At 31.9% G+C, this 21,516-nt stretch overlaps 1 protein-coding gene across 1 annotated transcript; it reads left to right on the forward strand.

Annotated features, from left to right (window-relative positions):
- Nucleotides 1-9,722: 9,722 nt before the first annotated feature.
- On the forward strand, nucleotides 9,723-12,801 carry LOC132725246 (uncharacterized). The gene is made up of 3 exons (XM_060710341.1): nucleotides 9,723-9,890; nucleotides 10,741-11,146; nucleotides 12,471-12,801. The coding sequence occupies exons 1-3, from the start codon at nucleotides 9,731-9,733 to the stop codon at nucleotides 12,799-12,801; spliced, it is 897 nt and encodes a 298-aa protein (XP_060566324.1). The 5' UTR covers nucleotides 9,723-9,730.
- The last annotated feature ends 8,715 nt before the right edge of the window (nucleotides 12,802-21,516 follow it).

Here is a 21,516-nt window from a genome sequence, read left to right on the forward strand (position 1 = left end):
TTCTGTTGCCACGGTGTAATCGGTAAAGTGGTCTTACGCAGAATTCGCAAGTTATGGATTTGAGACACGATTGCTCATTGTACTATTAGATTATTTTAATTATAATTTGATCTTACATACGCACTAAATTTGGTGATATTCTATTTATTTTGAAATACATTACCTTTACTTTAATGTATCTTATTAACATTGTTTACCAAGAATATACATTTGCTTAGAAAGTAAGAGTTTAGGTGAATAGATGATTTGAGCGATGTGCACGTTCTTTGTGAATCTTTAAAATTGTTTACTGTGTATGGAATGATTTAATGTCGACCTTGGAATCCTGTCATTTATTTCCGTAGACAAGTGTATACTGATACAGGATTCGTTAAGCTCTCTCTGCTATATTAAGATTGAAATACTGATGAAAGTGGTGTTAAACCCAAAATTGAAAAATATAAGAAGATAAAAAATAAAATGCATATTTCATTATTTTCATAGGCTCTAAGCAGTTATTATGTGCATACAGAAACGAGCTTCTCCTACAAGCATATTCAAACAAATTTAGGATCCTACGTGTACCTCATCAAAACAAGGCAATCTGCATTTAATATGCAAAATGCTTCGCTTATAAACATAGAGTAAATCAACAGATCTTTCGCCTCTAATCGAGAATGATCGCGGCTTTAGATCGCCTCAAACAGAAGAGTAAACGCATACTGCGAGTTTAAAATAAATAAGAAATATCTGTAATTACATGAAATGCGTCAGAAATTTAAACCAGAGCTTAGTGCAGGAATATGATTTGCTGGTATTTAGCTGCGAACTGATGGCTGTTAATAAAAAAAAATATACTTGCAGAAAAGTTTCAAAATAAATGTCTGCTAGATTTATATAATAAAGACAACCAGTGAATCGTGACGTTCAAATCGTTGTTACTTCCAGTTGGTCATACATTTTTGAAACGTAAATGTTATCTTTATTATTCGTATGATAAAGATACTAATCATATCCATATCTCAAAATTTTCCTACTAATTGATCTATATACTTTTGCTTATGATAACATAGAGGTTTGTTTTAAGTTTAGCATGATAAGACTGCGACTGCGCCAGATTTTCTTCATTTTTTTTCCTGACATTTTGCAAAATTAAAGTTTGTTAGTCCACTTATCATTCAATATTCTGAATTGTCTTTCAAATCCTCGAGGTATTAATAATCATTAATTGCAATTTGTCGGAGATTGATACCAACTTAATAAGTAAGATTTGTTTACCTACCGTCATACCCTGATCTATTGTACATTTATATAATTTACAGCTGACAGGACTTTTACTGTTAGAAGAACATTTTTACGGAACATGCCTTAATAATGTTGTTTGTGATGGTTGTCACGCATTTTTCCCTGCTATAATGCTTTTTATCGAAAAAAATCGTGAAAATTTCATTTAGAAATTTATTTGACGTCACCGAAATCATTACGTTTTACTTATCCTTTATTTTATATTCAAACAGTAATAGCAAAATATTTTATGTTGACCCTATATTTTTATTGCATAAATTTTTTCCTTCACAACTTCGCTACATGTTAAAAAATATAGCAAAATTCACCGTGTTGATTTATTTTTATTTCACAATTGTTATTGCGCTGGCGTACGATATTTTCAAAAGATTTTGTACGTCAAAACGGTGGGAAATTAGCCGTAGAATCGCAGCATATTCGGCAAAGTTAAAAGAAAGACATCAATGTAAAGGCATACGTCTATTGAACATAATTAAATTTAAATGGCGGAAATCGGATGAGAATTGATAAAAACAGACCGTTTTGTCGATAAAAAAGTTGCAAATCCGCCGCCGCCGCTAGAGGGCGCCTTGACGTCATACTAACGCTTTTACGTTACAAAATAATGCTGCTGAAGTAAAGCTTACATATCTACGTGTTTGCTTTCCAAAAATCATCAAGATTCGAGATGTTGTCAATTTCGGTCGGAATGTAGCGAGCTACCTTAAACAAAATGCATAACAAGTTCTTACCAATTCTCCATAAACATGCAACTTAAACATGGCATTTAATCCCTTAATTAATTCATGATGAATATGTTTATACTAATTAATTGTCTAATTATATCTTACATTGTTTTTGCTTTTTGCCAAGTTGGTCCCCACACGTGAACTCCATGCCGACGTACAAGTTCAGCACAGGATTCTGGGTAATCTTCCATGGCTGCTGCCATAAGATTTTTCAAGTCACGCTCATGCGGGGTGTTCTCAATGAAAGGAACCACTTATTCATCATCAAACTGGTAATATTCAGCTGTAATAATATAATTGATCATAATTAGTCTAAATGTTTAATATAGTCACTTTATTTTATATAATTAATAAACTTTTGTTTCCTCTAATTTATTCATTATAATACACCTGAAAAATTTAGCTGTCAAGAATAGGCAACACACAAGAATGCTAGACAATAAAGTCAATGATGTCAATGATGTAACTCTACTATAGATCCTATTTCTTCCCAAGGATAAAAGAAACTTATTTATAAACATCTGGCTTAACAACTAAACCTCTATATTGTTATTTATTATGTGTTGATCTATAAGACTATATCAATGGAAAAAGACAAGGTTACAACTGTTTATATAATCCAGTAACTTGTATGGTAAGTGTCTGACTGTAATATTAACCACTCTTTGAATTGAAAATAAAGTCATTCTATATCATTAATGATAATACCATGTAAATTACAGAAAATTCAAGTTCTTTACATTGTTAAATATACAATAGTCAGAACAAAAACATTAAATTTAGAGCTTTCATTGATAGAAACAATATCAATGTATCGTTGATGTTTTTTGAATCATCAATAAATGATAGAAATTTGAAAGAAAGTATTAAATTTTGACTTATTAATTGTCTAGAAATAATTAAAATTCATCCAAAACATATACAAATGCAGGTGTCCATGTCTAAAACTATGCTGTTGTTATGTAAAAGACATACCGGTATCTAGAAGCAGTGACAACAAAAATCATGCAATGGGCATTTATAAAAAGCCCACATCATAACTGTATGAATAGAACTCTATTTAATTAGGTGCAAAAGAGAACAAGAAGCGCCGCAACGCAACCAGGTTTTCAACGACCAAGTTTTGATGTGACAGCAATCAAAAGGTCAAAAAGCACTGAAGTTATTGAGTAGAAGCTGAAAATTCTATTGTAAGCAAATGACCTTTAACTTGCTCCCAGATATCTTAGTGGCAATCCAAAGCTGCCACTCAGCAAGTTTGGTGTCAAAAGGTCAAAGCAAACTCAAGTTATAACATGAAAACTAAATACATGTACATTAACCTTGATCACAGACACCTGGGTAGCAATCCCAAGCTGTCTCTTGATATAAGCTACCCATTTATCAAGTTTGGTGTCATAAGGCTAAAGCAAACTCAAGTTATTGAGCAGAAACTGAATTTCTATTTTTAGTAACAGTGACCTTGACCTTGATCACAGACACATGGATAGCAATCCCAAGCTGCCCCTTGATATAAGCTATCCATACACCAAGTTTGGTGTCAATAGGCCAAAGCAAACTCATGTTACTGAGCAGAAACAGTGACCTTGACCTTGATAACAGACACCTGGGTATCAATCCCAAGCTGCCTCTTGATATAAGCTACCCACACACCAAGTTTGGTGTCAATAAGCTAAAGCAAACTCAAATTATAGAGCAGCAACTGAATTTCTATTTTTAGTAACAGTGACCTTGACCTTGATCACAGACAGCTTGGTATCAATCCCAAGCTGCCTCTTGATATAAGCTACCCATTTATCAAGTTTGGTGTCATAAGGCTAAAGCAAACTCAAATTATTGAGCAGCAACTGAATTTCTATTTTTAGTAACAGTGACCTTGACCTTGATCACAGACAGCTTGGTATCAATCCCAAGCTGCCTCTTGATATAAGCTATCCATACATCAAGTGAGGTGTCAATAGGCCAAAGCAAACTCAAGTTTTTGAGCGGAAACTGAATTTCTATTTTTAGTAACAGTGACCTTGACCTTGATCACAGACACCTTGTTAGCAATCCCAAGCTGCCTCTTGATATAAGCTATCCATACACCAAGTTTGGTGTCAATAGGCCAATTTGAAAGCAAACTCAAGTTATTGAGCGGAAACTGAATTTCTATTTTTAGTAACAGTGACCTTGACCTTGATCACAGACATCTGGGTAGCAATCCCAAGCTGCCTCTTGATATAAGCTACCTCCACACCAAGTTTGGTGTCAATAGGCCAAAGCAAACTAAAGTTATTGAGCGGAAACCAAAAGTTGACGCCCGCCCGCCCGCCTGCCCGCCCGCCCGCCGACTTCGGCATTACAATAACCCGGTTTTCGTTGAAAACCTGGTTGAAAAAGCAATATCTACATTTATCATCTACATAATATTTTGTAGTAAATACCCGATACACTACTTAATTTAATCAGTTAAAACCAGTCCGATACTGCTGAGCGACTGCCGCAATATTTTATCTTTAGCGTCTTAGGATTGCAAATTTGTCCTATGCTATTTTGATTGTTTTTTCTTCAAAATAGTTGGGTTTTTATACGAATATATTACGAAAAATAAAATATACATGTTGCTGTAAGTTATCTAAATTATGAACTTGTACTTGTTGACTTATTTTGTTTTGGGCATCTTGAAATCGTTAAAAGCAAGACAATGTCGGTTAAAACAAAGATATGTTTATAGAGATTTCGTTAATGGATTTGTGATATTTAATTGTCATAACATTTTAATATTAGCACAAACAATCTTCTTAACGATTTTTTTACGGGTAATAATTGATATATAATCATTATTTTAATTGATTTATTGATAGATAAAAGTGTATCATCTGATTTTTGCGATACTGTTCTATTCTTTCATTCGGCTACCTAGCAGTCGAGTGTTATATGATTTTGAATAAGGCGCATGACTTACGACGTCACTAAAAACACAAGTACTTCACCTACATCAGCTTTGCACGTGAGGACCAACTTAAAAGGTCTTGCTTTGTTGCAAAACATTTTTCTTATCTCCGTATACAAAATTCGTAAACACATTGTTAGCAGCAGCAATGAACCGACCCAAATTGATAGCTGTTGTGGATGCCTTTTGCTAAAAGAAAGGGATAACAGGATTAGGTCAGGAAAACATATTGCCTCGACCTAAAGGGGAACTGTGTCAAATTTGGACACATCGGTGTGAGAGCTGTTGCATTGCACTATCATAAAACATCTGATATTCTTAATATATCCATGTGTTGACTTTTACAAACAAGGAAACAAGTTCGTTTTAAAGAAATTTATCTTTAAAAGTTTTGTATTTTTCTTTTGAGATTATTTGGAAAGTACTATGCGGACATAGTTCTGGTTTCAAAAACTTAAATGAGCCGTCCCATGACAAAACCAACATAATGGGTTTGCGACCAGCATGGATCCAGACCAGCCTGCGCATCCGCGCAGTCTGATCAGGATCTATGCTGTTCGCTATCACTTTCTCTACTTGTTATAGGGTTTGTAAGCGAACAGCATGGATCCTGATCAGACTGCGCGGATGCGCAGGCTGGTCTGGATCCATGCTGGTCGCAAACCCATTATGTTGGTGTTGTCGTGACGCGGCTCAAATATACTTTTATATAGTAAAGCGATGTCACACATTTGCTGTTTTATTTTGGTTAGATTTTGTACAGGGTCTGGTGCCTTAAATGTCTTATAAACTACATTTATGTTCAAATTTGATGTCTAATTGTTGGTCAATTGCTTATTAAAAGTTTATATATCGTTTAATAGAGAAATAATTAATAACTGCTCAAGGCATTATGGTAAACCATTTCGATCAACACTATATCTAAATAAGACATATGGTGGCATTTTACGACATTGACAAAAGCGTACCCGTCCTGTTACATTTTAAACCGAGTACTGCTAGCAGGACGTAATGGAATTTTCGTGTCGTGACGGTTCCCCTTTAATTTCAACAACTGGAGATCGGAAGAGACATTCGTCTAGGTAGCATTTTTATTCGGCTCTTCTGAAGGTATGCAGTACACAGCTGACTATTCCTTCGCAGCCAATTTACTTGTGCGTAAAACTTCGCCTGTATTCTTTTAACAGTATTGTCTTTTTTGTCATGATCAACACCTGGCTCACATAAGACCAAATTGTTCATTTGAGTATGTGTAAAGAAAGAAAAATATGAATTGATAAATAAAAAAGCGTTGTTTTTTTAATACTGAACTGACGTTCGGCCCTATAGACGAATAAACTTTCCAATAGTTTTACTCAGTTTTTTCTTTTGTAAAACGTTTATGAAAGAGAAATGTTTTCCAAATGTAAGTTAATGTTCAAAATCTACCACAAGGTAGGACAATTAAAGAAACAATGACAATTTGTAGAAACAAAAACAAGCCAATAAATGACGTAAGACATCCTCAATATATTAATAAAGCGTGGCGTAACCGTTATCACTTTTCACATGTAAACATTTTTGCGCTATAGATCTGTACAAGTAGACATATCTATTGAAACTAATTTGAAAGTAATTGCTTATGCGCATACTGACACGGATCATCTTAGGTTTCCGGCAGGTTGCCTTGGTAGCAACAAATATAGTGGACTGCACGCTTTTTTAAATATGGCTTTCATGATCTATGGAATAATCACCAGTCCAGTAAAGAAATATTAAAAAAAAAAATAAATAAAGGAAAATAACTGTCACAGGGAAGGTCAATTAAGGTAACAGGTGTATTGATGCATAAATATGTACTGAAACAAAATACATGAAGCTACAAGCAAATATCTGACTTTGGACGTTCGAAATAATATTTTTCTATTTAATTTTATTTACTAAGGGATCATAAGCTGCGTGGTTATTCAAGGTCCCAAGAGAATATTTTTTTATACATTATGAGGGAACCACTAGGCAATGTTAGATGCTAAATACATAACTATATATAAATAAAAATGTTTCTAGCTCACTTTTTGCTGTCATAGATAAGTTTTATATGGATTTTTACTTTATGTTTAAATGTTTCACACATGTGTACTCTTATAACTTCTGCTTACACGTACACAGTACAATTCTAATGTACAATTTGACGATGGGCCGGGGTGCCTCTTTTGGCAAAGTTTAGTTTAAACCGAGGAAACTTTGTCCAAAACGACTTTTGAAAACGTCGGCATTTAAAAGTTCGACAAACCAACCTAATTTTGTCACATGCTGACCCTGACTAAAATTTTACCAAACTCCTCACAGTGATAACTTCCCTTGGCAGATTGTAATCACTGTCATCGCAGAAGTCACGTGATCATGAAAGTCAAATGACGTAACGTCAAAATTGAAATTTAAATATCGACAGTTTCATAGAAAATCTAATGTAATTTTCTCTTTCTGTTTTTTGTTGTTTTGTTTTTTTGTTTTTTTTTAACTTTTCGTACCTACGTTCGTTACAGTACATAAAAAAATTATCAAAAGTGTACAAAATAATGAAAAATAAATTCAAAACCTAAAAAATATAAAATATCAAACTATTGATACAAATGTTTGTGATGGCAGAGATCTCTGTATTGATAAAGGGAGATCGCTGCATAGGAGATTGAAATTTTACACGGGACCCTCTGAGCGTTCCGCGGCTTCCACCCGATTACAAAACACATTGCACGCTGCAATTCTATCGCAATGGCATTTAGATGACAAATGGACGCGTTATTTTGAAATGTCACATGTAAGCAATTCTTATCCAACATTTATTTTTCTATCAAATATACTCAGAACAATAAATAACATTCATGTATTCTATAGTTATAGATTTTTAATTTATGTCAATGCTAAAGTTAACTTATAGATCAGAGCTATTCCACTTGCCAATCTAATCCCAATCTAATCCCAAGTAAATGGCAAGATTTGGTGTACAATACCATATTTCCAATGAAAAGCAGCACACCCTTATCCTTTAAAGCATCGCTACACGAGTATCAATCTTGCCCAATATGAAGCTAAAGAAGCCACAATGGGTCAAAGGGGAAATTAGAGTAAATCATACGAAACATTGAACGGTTTGACCCAACAGATGAGTATACCTATCGCTCGCTCTGCTAGCGTACAAACGATTAATTATTCAAGTTTAAAGATATATCAATACTCATTCATTTGAGATATAGAATTTATTTTAAAATCAGATTTTGAATCCTTATTGTCATTGACTGATTTATGATAAATAAAGCATTTGGCACGCACTCATTTGAAGATTTGATCAATCTGGCAATTATACGTTCAATAAGCAGAACGTACACAAGTATATATACTTATATACTATACAAAAATGCATAAAAGGTATATCTACATTTATCATCTACAGAATACTTTGTAGTAAACACCCGATACAGTACTTCGTGTATCAGTTAAAAAAAAACCCGTTCGTTACTGTTGAGTGACTGCCACATTATTTTACATTTGCAAATGTACTCGGTGTCATTTGGATTCTTTTTAAAAGGTAAGATTTTTATACATATTTTATGAAAGAAAAATAAAATGTACATTATTATGTAAGTTATTTAAATACTATAGTTGAATTTGTTAATTTTTGGGGAAATTTTTAGCATCTTAAATCGTAAACAGCAAGATAATTGCTATTAAAACACATATACATTAATACATATTCTATTAAAGAATTTGTGATATTTAATTGTCAAAACATTCCGATATTTATGCAAAGAGTCTTTTTAAAGCTTTATTTTACGGGTAAAAAATTGAAATATAAACGTTAATGTAACTGATATATTGATAAATAATAGTGTACTATATATCTGATTTTTGCTATACTATTCTATTGTTTCATATTCCTTTAATATAATTATCTTTTTGTCTCTCGGTGACAATAAGTTTTACTCGACATAACATGTTTAACCCTTACCACACTAAATATCTTAAATATATTAATCAATCTTTCATATCATCATAATTTTCAGGGAAGGTTTAACAAGCCACTGACTGAATAGCGAACAGTGCAGGCCATGATAAGACGGCTCGGATGTGCCTGTTTATTTTGATCTGCAGTGGTCGGATAGCCAATAGCAAGCTACTATTTGAAATTGATTTAAAAAAACTTTTTGAAAGGGGAAATTTTTTTGCAAATCATAGAAAATTAATTCTTTAATTTTTCAACAATATTTTTTTTTAAAAATACTTTAAAAAGTAACACATTAATTTAGGCATTGGTGATAGGGATCTTTTTATATAGGTTGAAGAAAAAAAAATAACAATCCTTTTTCCAATGGGGGGGGGGGGGGGGGGGGGGGGGGGGGGGGGGGCCCGCTAAATATATGATATAAATACTTCCTTTTTTTGTGAAAAACATAAAAGGTTGATTTCTATATTCCCAAATAAGTCACTGTAATTTTTGTCTCCAGGGGGTGACTATTTAAACAGGGTTTTTAAATATAAAAATAAAAATTCTATTTAATTTTTATAACATTATGAGATATTCACAGATCAATTCTATCGATAATTGAGTCCGTTCTACATAACTATTTGTCGAATGTCCTGTACTGAATAAATATCATAAACAAAAGATGCACACACAAAACAAGAGACGAAATATCAAGTTTCAAACTAATTTCAAACTAATTAACCTTATATTAGATCTTTAAGTAAATGATTAAATAAACTAGAATATGAAATTTTAACTTACTTGGTTAAGGTTTTTTCTACAATGGAACACGACAGTGATTCTTCAAGACAATCGACAAAACCTGCAGCAACGACCAGGACAAAGACATTCCGTTCATTTGGCGTTGTCATTGTTCTTGTGCTATTTATTTTCGGCTACTCAGCTTTAACGATGAATCACAGTCGTTCTGTTTATGACAGAGGTAAGTCCTAATGTCTACAACTAATTATATGTGATTGAATTATGGAATCAATATTTAAACAATATTCATCAAAATAAATAGTAATTTTGCTAGCGCTCTTTCAATTAATATCAAATCAAAATGAAAACAAAAATGAGAAAAAATCATTACAAGACCACATCTTATTGGGATAGATACTTTAGTCCATAAAAATAAGTCATGTGAGTGAATATCTATATTTTTAAAAGCTTAACAATATTTTAAGCTCAATTTTAAAACAATTTCTATCAACTAACTATTAATCACGTTTGTGTCCGTTTCCAGATATTTTACCAGTACAAAATGTATTAATGTTATAGGAAAATAAGGAAACTTCGTTGTCCAAGTAGGATTTGGGATTATTGGGTTGATAGGCAGACACATTTACCACTCGGTTATCTCTTCCAAGATCTTAACGGTGACTAAATTGCTGCCAAAGACGAAATTTTCAAACATGTAAATGGTTATATAAGGATGATGTTAAAATACTTTATCATAATATGAAAAATAAATATAAACGTTTTTGAATTGAGTCCATTAACTGTTCAACTAACTTCTATGTCTATGGGTTTAATTGGATAAAGGCTGTCTCCATCTATACATGTATGTCTTGTGGTTTCTTCTTAATCTGTAACGTATTCAACTAAAAGAAAAGGATAATTGTTGGTACACTTGTTATGTTTGTGTGTACTGGTATAGAGATAGGTGTATAACGCTTTCTCTTTTCACGCTAGCTGTTTATTCATGAATAAACATAAATAAGATAGTAGGGACAATAAATCAACTGTTTCATTTTCAAATCTTGATAACAATATAACATAAAACATTCCAGGTACAACAGATACAATACCGCCTCCTGTAGAAGTTGCATCAAGAGCAGGTCCAAAACATCGTACATTCCATACTGATACCAAAGGCAGTTATGCTGCCTCGAGTGACAATAGGGAGGGAAATGGAATCAAACCACAGGAACCCAAAGATGTAAACGTGACTCTGAGGGAATCTTTTCTTGATAAAATAACGGCGTCAATTGGTGATAATGTTGTCAGCAAGGCTAAAATCATTTTAATTATAGCATATATGAGAACTGGTTCTACTCTAACTGGTGCTATCTTCCAGAGTTTTCCAGGAACATTCTATGTCTTTGAGCCAATTAGGCTTATTGTAGGTTTCTTTAATAGTATGGCACGCAACAAAATGCAGCGAGGAACATTAAAGTTTGCCAATGGGACACAAAGGTATTTACTGGTTAAATTGACTTGTTATCTTAAGTATGACTTTAATATGCAAAATACATTTTAATCACCTCTAAAAGATTAATGTTCATACTTACTTTAAACTTTATGTAATTTATTAAATGAACTTTCGGCATTTGTACCATTTTGCCTCAAATCATAAATTGTTATTGGTTTACAAAAAGGTTATAAGTTTAGCCTCGTTTTCATATCCAAATTAAAGTCCATATTGCACACTATCTAACATTATTTTCACTTTATTTTTATATTCTAGTATATTTTTTGAAGTCTAGAGAAATATGTTAAAACACTTTTGTTCTCCGTCAGGCCTCTTTTATTTTCAGAAATAATACATTCAGATTCCATTCCTTTGACACTCAAATTAACAGAGCTCTGTCAAAATGTAAAAAAAAGGCGATGTGAAATAAAGAGGTCACTATATAGTGTTGTATAAGATAGTGGTTTATTAAACTCAAAACCTTTGAAACACACAGTTTGAACACCGACCAGTATAGATTTGACAGTTGTATGCTCGTCTTCTAGTTTTAGTATCGTACAACGTTTAATAACTTCTGTCAAAACATATACTGTATATTTAAGGGTGTATTTATTTGGAATTTAACACAACCTTGATTTTATGAGGCTGAAAGAAAAAAAAAATCATTAGTACTGGTATTTGATCTATTACGTAACTATAGATTTGTAATATTGTAATTACACAACTGTTTTGTATGAATTAAAATTATTGTACTTTCGTAGTTTTCATGATTGTGTGTCCTTATTGATCATATCTTTGAAATTTAATTTCATCTTAAATAGAAACGATGTAAATGTTTATTGTCTACTTATTAATGAAATATTGAGAAATATTGATTCGTATTTTCATTTTAAAAAAATATTTTTCACTGCAGTAAAACATATATGTTCCGTATTTTCATTGGGGTCTTGCCGGAATACTTTTTTTTCTAAATTCAGCCAATACACACAATTTTAGGAGAAGTCTTTCAAAGAGTAATGTCAAAAAAGAAAACATGTACTATATAATAAACAGGAAATTCAAGTTTTTTCTATAAATACAGGATTTATCTTCATCTTGTGGTATAAAAAATTATCATATTTCACTCGTGGCTACCGCCACTTTTTAAATATTTATTTTTATACCACTGGATGAAAATAAATCTGTAATAATAGGAAAAAACTCGAATATCCTCTATGTAATTTTTAATGTATACTTATTTAATATGTTAGTGTTCCATTTTACTTCGTTAACTTACAGGATCGATCTTTAATTTTAGTTGGCTCAACATTACATTTTTTTCTTTTGCAGAAACGTGTTGCTTGAGGATAAACAAAGTATTATACTGGACGAAATTAATAGCTGGCTAAATTGTAAACTAACATCTTTAAATATACATACGTTGTCAAATCCCCATCATGCACAGCATACAAAAATCATGGGAGCGTTTACAAATTGCACGAAAGAAGAAAAGAAGAAACAAACGCCTAATTTGCGAAGATGTTTCGATGAAGCAACAAGTATGTGTAAGAAAGCGCCGTTGAGGATTATAAAATTTATACGTTTAAAGATGAAAGATGCAGCAAAGTTGTTATTATTATATCCCAATTTGAAAATAATTCATTTAGTAAGAAAATCCTAGAGGTATATGAACTCAGATTCAAAATTTATATGGCGTCAGAGGGTAAAATAAAACTCAAGCAGACGGGAAAATTTTAAAAAAAAGTTTAAAGAAAAACAAAATTTTAAAAAAAAATAACAAAATGAATTCCAGGCAGACACAAATCATTTCTACGAGGAAATTTCCGGGAAAAACCCGAAACTGCTCAGGGATGTTAGAAATTTAGCAATACCATTATGAAATATAAAACAAAAAATTTACGAAGGGGAAACGACGCCCAAGAAAATTGGGAAAAAAACAACCACCTGAAAGAAATTCCCAAATGTCACTGCAAAAACCCTGGAGAAAAAAAAAGATAAAGTTTAAAAAATTTTAAAAAATTTTTTGTTTTAAAAAACAATAAAATTTTTGGTACCTTCCCTATCGTTTTGAAAAAAATTTTAAAAAACTTAAAAATGTTTCGTCAGAAAGAAAACCCATTCAAAACTGAAACTTTTTAAAAATAAAATCAATATTTTCTTAACGTGAAAAGCTTGGAATTGACGAAAAAAAATAATTTTGGGAATTTGGCTTTTTTATTGTCATAATCGGGGGATCGAGGGAAAAAAGTGTTTTAAAATAACAAAAAACACTGGGCTTTTTCAAAAGTTTGGGCCCAAAATTGAAAATGTTTTGCCGCCGAAATCAAACCCCTTTTTAAACGGGTCAGGGAAGTAAACAGTAAAAAATTTAAATACCGTTTAATTTTGTGAACATCGCCCAAAGTTAATGCCCAGTTTTTGGTGACAACTTTGTGCTACCCGAAAAGTATAAATTTACAAAAAAAGGAAACTGAAGGAAAAAAACTAAAAACGTTCTTAGAGAATGTTCATGTGAACGGTGAAAGACGCTTTAGATGCAAGGTTCAGCAGGTTCTGATAAGCTGATATACAATTTTATGAGCAGTATGATTTTATTTATTTCAAGTTTTATCTCTCGTAAACTATGATCAATTCCCAAATTTATTTTCTTTTCCTTTTTTGGCAGTGTGTCCTTTTTATATTTAAACATACCTGAATTTTTTGGATTATTTTTCTTTATCTATTTAAACAGTTCTCAGTACTATGTATATTTATTGATAAAAGGTTTTTTTTTTTAAAAGCATTCAATGAATTTAATATTTTATTCTATCGATGCAGAACAATTTTTGTAAAACTGAATTAAGCTTTTATCGCTTTACAAACCAAATCGTAAACATAAGTTAAATATTGTCTCATATTTCACTCAGAAACTTTAAAAAATTAGATTACCTATACCAGGTGTCTTGATCGTTTTCTCCGCAGTTTGATCACACATTCTTGTATTCTTGTATTTCTTGCATAAACATACCGTTAATCAAACTTTACCATATTCTCCAATCAACAAAGCATTTTTGTGCACGAAAGGTCGACATAACTCTTCGTCAATACTTACGGTTTTCTTAGAAAACTTAAAAACATTTTTTAACCAGTAAAAAAAGTTGAATTGTGGTTTGTCAAGTTTTCAACTTTATATAATTACTTAACATTTTGCGGGTTCTATGGTGCAAGTTTGACTTTTAATAAAAAATGTACAGCCATACTAAATATGCTGTAAAATGTATTGATAACTTGAGAATATTTTAAAAACAAAAGTTGTAATATTTAAAAAAGAGGAAGAGTTACTCCCATGAACAGTTAGAGGTAGTTAATGATTTAGTTGTTTTAACTTCACTTTTTTGTATAATCATGATATATATACCATTTGATAGATTTTTGATGTCTGTGGTACATGTAGACGTGATCGGATTGTTTGTCTGTTTTACTTATTATCTGATTCATCAGTTGGTTCCTTTTTTATTATTTGGCGTTGAAGGACTGAAAATGTACACAATTCGTAAATACATGTAAAAATTTATTCAAGTAATAGTGTTGTATATGTTTTTCACGATGAGAAAATTGTTACCATGGGAACGCTAAGATGTTTTACAATGTTGGACACAGTGCTCTCATACATATATACACCTGGAAATATGTTATACACACCTCGGAAATTAAAATTTTGTTGTGATTGAAAGCACTGTCATGAGATGACGACTTAATTAAACTAAGAAAATTAATAGTAATTTGTTTAGTACAAAATTGTTAATTATTAACCAGTAAATTTGTGAGTTTAGTTTATTCTTAACCAAATTATAGAAGCATAACAAATGGCTTGATTTTTACCAAACATATAAATGTTTATAAGGTGTTGGAGCGTTTACAAAACATTTACTGGTGAATATTTTTGGTAAATGTTGACAATAACGTAACCTTGAATGGCATTATGTTGCCAAATTTTTAATAACGTGTGTAACTGCCACGTGCCCGGATGACAGCCTCAACCCTTCTCCTCATACTACCAGTAATGTGACGTTGAGGTAGATTTTACCATTCTTGGTGCAGAGCTTGTTCCAGTTGTTGCAGATTGACTTCATATGGTTCGTACCATTGCTCAAATAAATTTAAAATTTCAATTGTCAAAATTGAGTCAAAATGCCTGGTGTGCTTAACTTATCTTGAGGTGTATATCTGTTTATACTTATTCTGAGACAGGGTCAAAATTTGGCCGTTAGTGAACCAAGCCCCTAGGAAGCCACTGTTCGTATGTAAACAGATATTGGTTGAAAAATTGAGAATACTTTTAATATAATTTTAGATAATAAGATATAATGTACATTCATTGAATTTTAATAAAAACAGCAGCTTTATTTTCACCTGTAAAAAAGAATACCAAATACATTGTTTAGATAATATCATTGTGTACTGCAATTTTTATGGTTTATTCTGCTTTCCCCTGGACCAAGCATAATTGTTGATTGGTGACATCAACGTCCGGACGTGCCTGAAATAATGGAGTACCTGAGGTCTTTCTTCATCACAAAACAAAGGGAATATGAAATGAAATTCCAAATGTAATCAATATTCTATAATTATTTTACAAAAGGGTTCCTGCTTACCAGTACATTGATAATTGTGAGCAGATAACTCATGTAAAAATAAAATAAGGATGTAAAGGTTGCTTCCCTTGTATTACAAAACTTATTGTGTGTAGAATATCAAATTACCGTTGTATTGTAAGTTACAATTGCAATCGTAACATAGAAGGGAAATTAAACTACTGATATTGTGATTTCTTTGCGGCTATGATATGCAGAATACAGTAGGGTACAAAACGTTATCAAAAACTTTGTTTCTTGTAAATGTTACAGCGCAGTCGCTATTTTTAACAATATTGTATAAAGGATTGTTTTTCTTTTTTGTTCATTCATTTCGGATAATCTCCCGTTCAGTCTAGTAATAGTCCGTACTCGACAGCGAAAGCTGTAACATTTAGATGGCTTATAAAAACCGAGGGGTTCCAAATGCAACCAAATGGAGAAAATCTCGTTTTGAAAAATTCATGCGTTATAAAATATCTTCACAACTTCAAGCAAAATTCATTTCTGCCTAATATAACAGTTGTACATGTCGCTAAGTCTACTACTTAAATGAAATACAACAGATGTCACTAGCATTTACTTCATTCATAATTAAAAGACTGAAATCAGAAATCATTCCCGTATTATTTTAATATTTCATTGGAATACGCTTCCCCTGATAAGAAAGGTAGTCTGAAATTGCCTTGATTTGAAAAAAAAATTGTATCGGTTTTTCATTATGTTTACTAAAACTTGTTGCGTCAAGACTTCGTGTCTAATTAATGCATGAAATCTAAAATGTTTCTTCAAAACAAAAACACTATCAAATAATATTGATTATATAAAGTATAATTCGCAAAAACGAATAACACAGTAAGTAAATGAACCATTTTTTATTTTTAATCAAATTTAAAGAAATGAATAAGCGCATACGGCTGCTACGACAGTATACTTTAACCAGCATTACAATTTTGGTTAGTACTATGTTTACTTTTATAGATCATTCGTGAGAAAGGCAACCAGATTACTGTTTTAAATGTTAGTTTTGTGTTTCGTCAAATAAATATGTACATTTAAAACATTTAACTTTATTTTTTTCATATTCTGTATAGCTAAGACATCTATCAAACTACAAGTGTCGTATTACAATAGAAAGAAGCTTTGGCGACTTTAAATGAGATAACCTCCGTTGCTTCAGTGCTCCATTCACGAAGTCGACGTTACCTCGTAAAAATGGTTTCAATTACTTATTATCTGCTAAATAACATATGACACGAGTACAGGGCTGGGAATCAAAACTGCGTCGTATCCTACAAAATGTAAACAAACGCCGCCATCTTGGAGTGAAAAACGTATGTTTTTGTTTATAACTCTTTTTGTTGGAAATGACTGAAAACCAGATAATTGTATTAACACGCTACCCTATTTTCCGCTTCGTTCGGTATATGTTGCTCGCACAACTATTTTGTAAAACAAAAGTTATAGCGAACTTGCAACTCGAAGCGGGGCAGAATTTTTATGAAAATGTGTGGATACGACGCAGTTTATATTGATTTACCTATTGTTTTTTCCTTCAAATCAATTATATATTTGTTTCCGAGTTCACCATAAACTTTGAAATATAATTTTGCATCATTTACAAAAATTTCATTAAAAAGAGATGTTTTTTTATAAGAAAATAACGATTTTTACGAAATGATACGACGCAGTTGAAAATAAAATATGATACGACGCAGTTTTATTTTTGGCAATCTTTTCAACAGGGATAATTTTGGCAATATATTTCTATTTTATGGAATAATCATTTGCGCTAGATAAAAAAAAACCCAGATCATTTGCGGTGTTTAGCAATGTTCTGTTGCTTTTGATTATTAAGAATACATTGTGTCATGTCCAGTATAACATATAATTTGAAAGTTTACATTACAGAAGCTACTTTTCAGTTAAACATGAACATGTTACCTAATTGATCATAATATCTGAAATAATTTCTTATATTTTTCTGTATGTTCAATATTATCCCTGTAGAATACAGTAGGGTACAAAACGTTATCAAAAACTTTGTTTCTTGTAAATGTCACAGCGCAGTCGCTATTTTTAACAATATTTTATAAAGGATCGTTTTTTTTTTGTTCATTCATTTCGGATAATCTCCCGTTCAGTCGAGTAATTGTCATTACTCGACAGCGAAAGCTGTAACATTTAGATGGCTCATAAAAACCGAGGGGTTCCAAATGCAGCCAAATGGAGAAAATCTCGTTTTGAAAAATTCATGCGTTATAAAATATCTTCACAACTTCAAGCAAAATTCATTTCTGCCTAATATAACAGTTGTACATGTCGTTAAGTCTACTACTTTAATGAAATACAACAGATGTCACTAGCATTTACTTCATTCATAATTAAAAGAAATCAGAAATCATTCCCGTATTATTTTAATATTTCATTGAAATACGCTTCCCCTGATAAGAAAGGTAGTCTGAAATTGCCTTGATTTGAAAAAAAAATGTATCGGTTTTTCATTATGTTTACTAAAACTTGTTGCGGCAAGACTTCGTGTCTAATTAATGCATGAAATCTAAAATGTTTCTTCAAAACAAAAACACTATCAAATAATATTGATTATATAAAGTATAATATTTCAGGATCGATCTTAGTTCTTACTTAAACATTATTTAATCAATAATATAAGTGCAAAGGTACATGTTTGCATACTGTTTATTATTTAACCGTCAATTTCAACGATTTTAAGAGTTAGTAATTCATGAATTGCGTTCCATCGTGCAATGATAAAGTAAATTTTTGATCATTTATACATAAAAATTCCAGTTTTCAAAGTATGCATCAGTAAATATACATTTATATTCATTTATTATTCACGTGTACGGTGTACAGTTAGGAGCAACATATTTTGTCTACGACAGTACAATGGCAAAATGCGACAGTACAATAGTAACAATAAGACAGAGCGGTGTCTGTGGCGCCGTTATATGTTGCAACCGCCGCTAAATGTCGCAACCGCCGCTAAATGTCGCAAAATCTTCTGCCATTGAATATCGCAATGGTAACGTTAGATGTCGGTCATTAAATGTAGCAAAACTTCTGTTTAGTGTCTCAAAATGTATAATCATGATAAAATTAAGTTAGATTGTGGTATTAAATTACATTACTAACTATGTTACTATATATAATAACAAAAGTTAGGGTATTTTAGATCATTTTTCAATTTTGGCCGCCTTGTGACTCAGCAATATTTTTTTACAAATGGAGGAAATCAGCCCTCAGTAACTTTAAACCTGTGGGAATTTTGAAAAAGTACGCATTTAATTTTAATATTCGACTTATCCTACTTGTAACAGAAAATGTAATGTGATGGGCTGCAAAAAAAATAGATTAAACATGAGATGCCGACAATTCTGGCGTTGATAAGACAGTATATATTTGCAAGTGCTGAATTTGTAAAATGCACTTATCAAGCTTCCATTTTTAGAACTGTCTATCAATCGGGTAATATCAATATAGAAATTTCTAAAGTTAGTCAACCATAACTTCAGAGCCGGTTCAATCACTTACATAACGTAAAAGGAACTCCACTTAGGTTCATAAGCCTAAAATCATAAAATTTTAATTTCTCACATAGATCAACTGGTGCATCTAAAACGAAAATATATACAAAAGATAATTAAGAAATATACATAGAAATACACTGAAAATCGTATGTTTGTGTTATTCTCAGTCCGATTTGAGTGAAAAGCGTTTAAACGCTTTTCAATTTTAGGTCATTTTCGACAATTAAAACAATTATTCTGGCGAGCTAATGATGAAATTTTGCACATAAATTGTTGGTATAGAGCTATTATTATATTATATTGACATAATATCAGTTGTTTAACATAAATTAAGTAACTGCGACATTAAAGGTATTATTGAGACATTTAACGGTACAGGAATATGGTGCGATATTTAACGTCATAATTGCGACATTTAACGGCAAAATATCTTTAAACATATAGCGGTAAGTCCGACATTTAACGTCGTAGCAACATATGACGGTGCCAGAGTGCATCAAAGAAACACTTATTAATGACACACAGTAAACGTAAACGGTAAGGGAAAATGGGGCATCATTAATTGCGACATATAATGGCTAAATATTTAAAGACATTTAGCGACGGTTGCGACATGCCGACATCTAACAGTAAAAGCGCGACATGTAGCGGCAAGAGCGAGATTAAACGTCGTTGCAACATATGACGGTGTCACAGTGCATCAAAGAAACTCCTTTTTATATGACACATAGTAAACGTAAGCGGTAAGTGAAAATGGTGCGACATTAACGTCATCATTGCGGCATATAATAGCAAAATATTTTGAGACATTTAGCGACGGTTGCAACATTTAGCGGTAATAGCGGAACATGTAGCGGCAAGTGCGAGATTTAACGTCTTTGCGACATATACCGGCTCATCACATAGTGTGATAGTGAAGCGCAACTGTACGATGATGTGACGTTCGAAAGTACGACATATTTCAAGTTTGTTTTTTTTTTCCAGAAAATGTAGACAAGTACCAAAAGTCATTTAGACTTAACATTGAGTGAAAAACGTTGATAACAAGTGCGCGCACGTCATCTATACTTAGAAGTGAAACTGAAAGTTTTTGCACTTGATAACCTAAAAATAAATTTTCGTTTATCTGACACGTGGCATTTTGAAATGCTCTCTATTCACCACATTTCAGCCGATGTTTAAGTTGTTTAGAAAGATAACGTGGTGTTAAGGAAAATTACAAGAACGTACGTGTTGAAAATATAAACGTTGATAAGTACCACATCTTATAACTAATGGTACAATTTACACAACAGAAGTCACAAATATTTCACGGCGAATAACTTACATATTTGGAACACCTCGATGATTAGTACTATAATTCGAAATATTAAAAAACGGAAAAGGCCTAGAAGTTGCGATTGTATCTAACGATACAACATGCCCATGGACGGAGATCGTAGTTTAGAAACCGCTCGGTTTGTTTATTTATTTGCCTGTAGCTCAATTCACCTTCAAATTTACATATTATCTATTTCGTTTAATTTGCAAAGGGGCAGAAAAGTAGAGGAGATTATAACACAACTTGTGGTATAAAATTTCTGAAATAGGAAGATCAGGAGCAATAAAACAAATTATTCCGCGTAAATCCAGCCAGCTTAAAACCAATCCCGTTATTTACCTTTAACTGTAATTCCTGTAGTGCAAGATAAATAACACTTATCTTACAATAAATTTGTTGAATTAACATACAATTGACAGACAAAAAAACTTTACAAAGCAGCTATTATACCATTTTTTCGAAAATAAAAAAGAAAGTTCTTTATCGTAGCTATGCATACCTTTGATTCAATAAAGTACATGATTTCACGCTAATCAGGAGCTTTTTGTGAAAATGCAATAATAAAAAATAGTCCTGGTTTATTTGGGTTTTTGTGTTTTTTGTGTTGTGTTATTTTTTTTTAAATTTAAGGCAACATAAATCTTCAAAATAATGCTGATAAGTTTGGTCATTAAGCATGTAAATTTTTTGTAAATGTAAACTGTACTAGAAAGCGAGGTATTAAACAGGTTAACTGTCCTCATGCAAATTAAAGCGAATATGCACTGTTGAGTCACATTCGCATTACCAGATATTTAACAAATTCGATCTTCTTCGAAGCAAGTAAAACGTGTTACAAATGTGTTTGTCCAAAACAGGGGTAACCATTACGTATACAGTCACACTTGAAA

The sequence above is a fragment of the Ruditapes philippinarum genome, unplaced genomic scaffold, assembly GCF_026571515.1.
Source record: "Ruditapes philippinarum isolate M1 unplaced genomic scaffold, ASM2657151v2 ctg394_1_1_1_1, whole genome shotgun sequence".
Taxonomy (NCBI): domain Eukaryota; kingdom Metazoa; phylum Mollusca; class Bivalvia; order Venerida; family Veneridae; genus Ruditapes; species Ruditapes philippinarum.

Coding starts and splice junctions, on each gene's coding strand:
- LOC132725246 (XM_060710341.1), top strand. CDS start 9,731: ATGGAACACGACAGTGATTCTTCAAGACAATCGACAAAACCTGCAGCA. Junction 9,891..10,740: donor TCGTTCTGTTTATGACAGAG/GTAAGTCCTAAT, acceptor AAAACATTCCAG/GTACAACAGATACAATACCG. Junction 11,147..12,470: donor TTTGCCAATGGGACACAAAG/GTATTTACTGGT, acceptor TTTCTTTTGCAG/AAACGTGTTGCTTGAGGATA.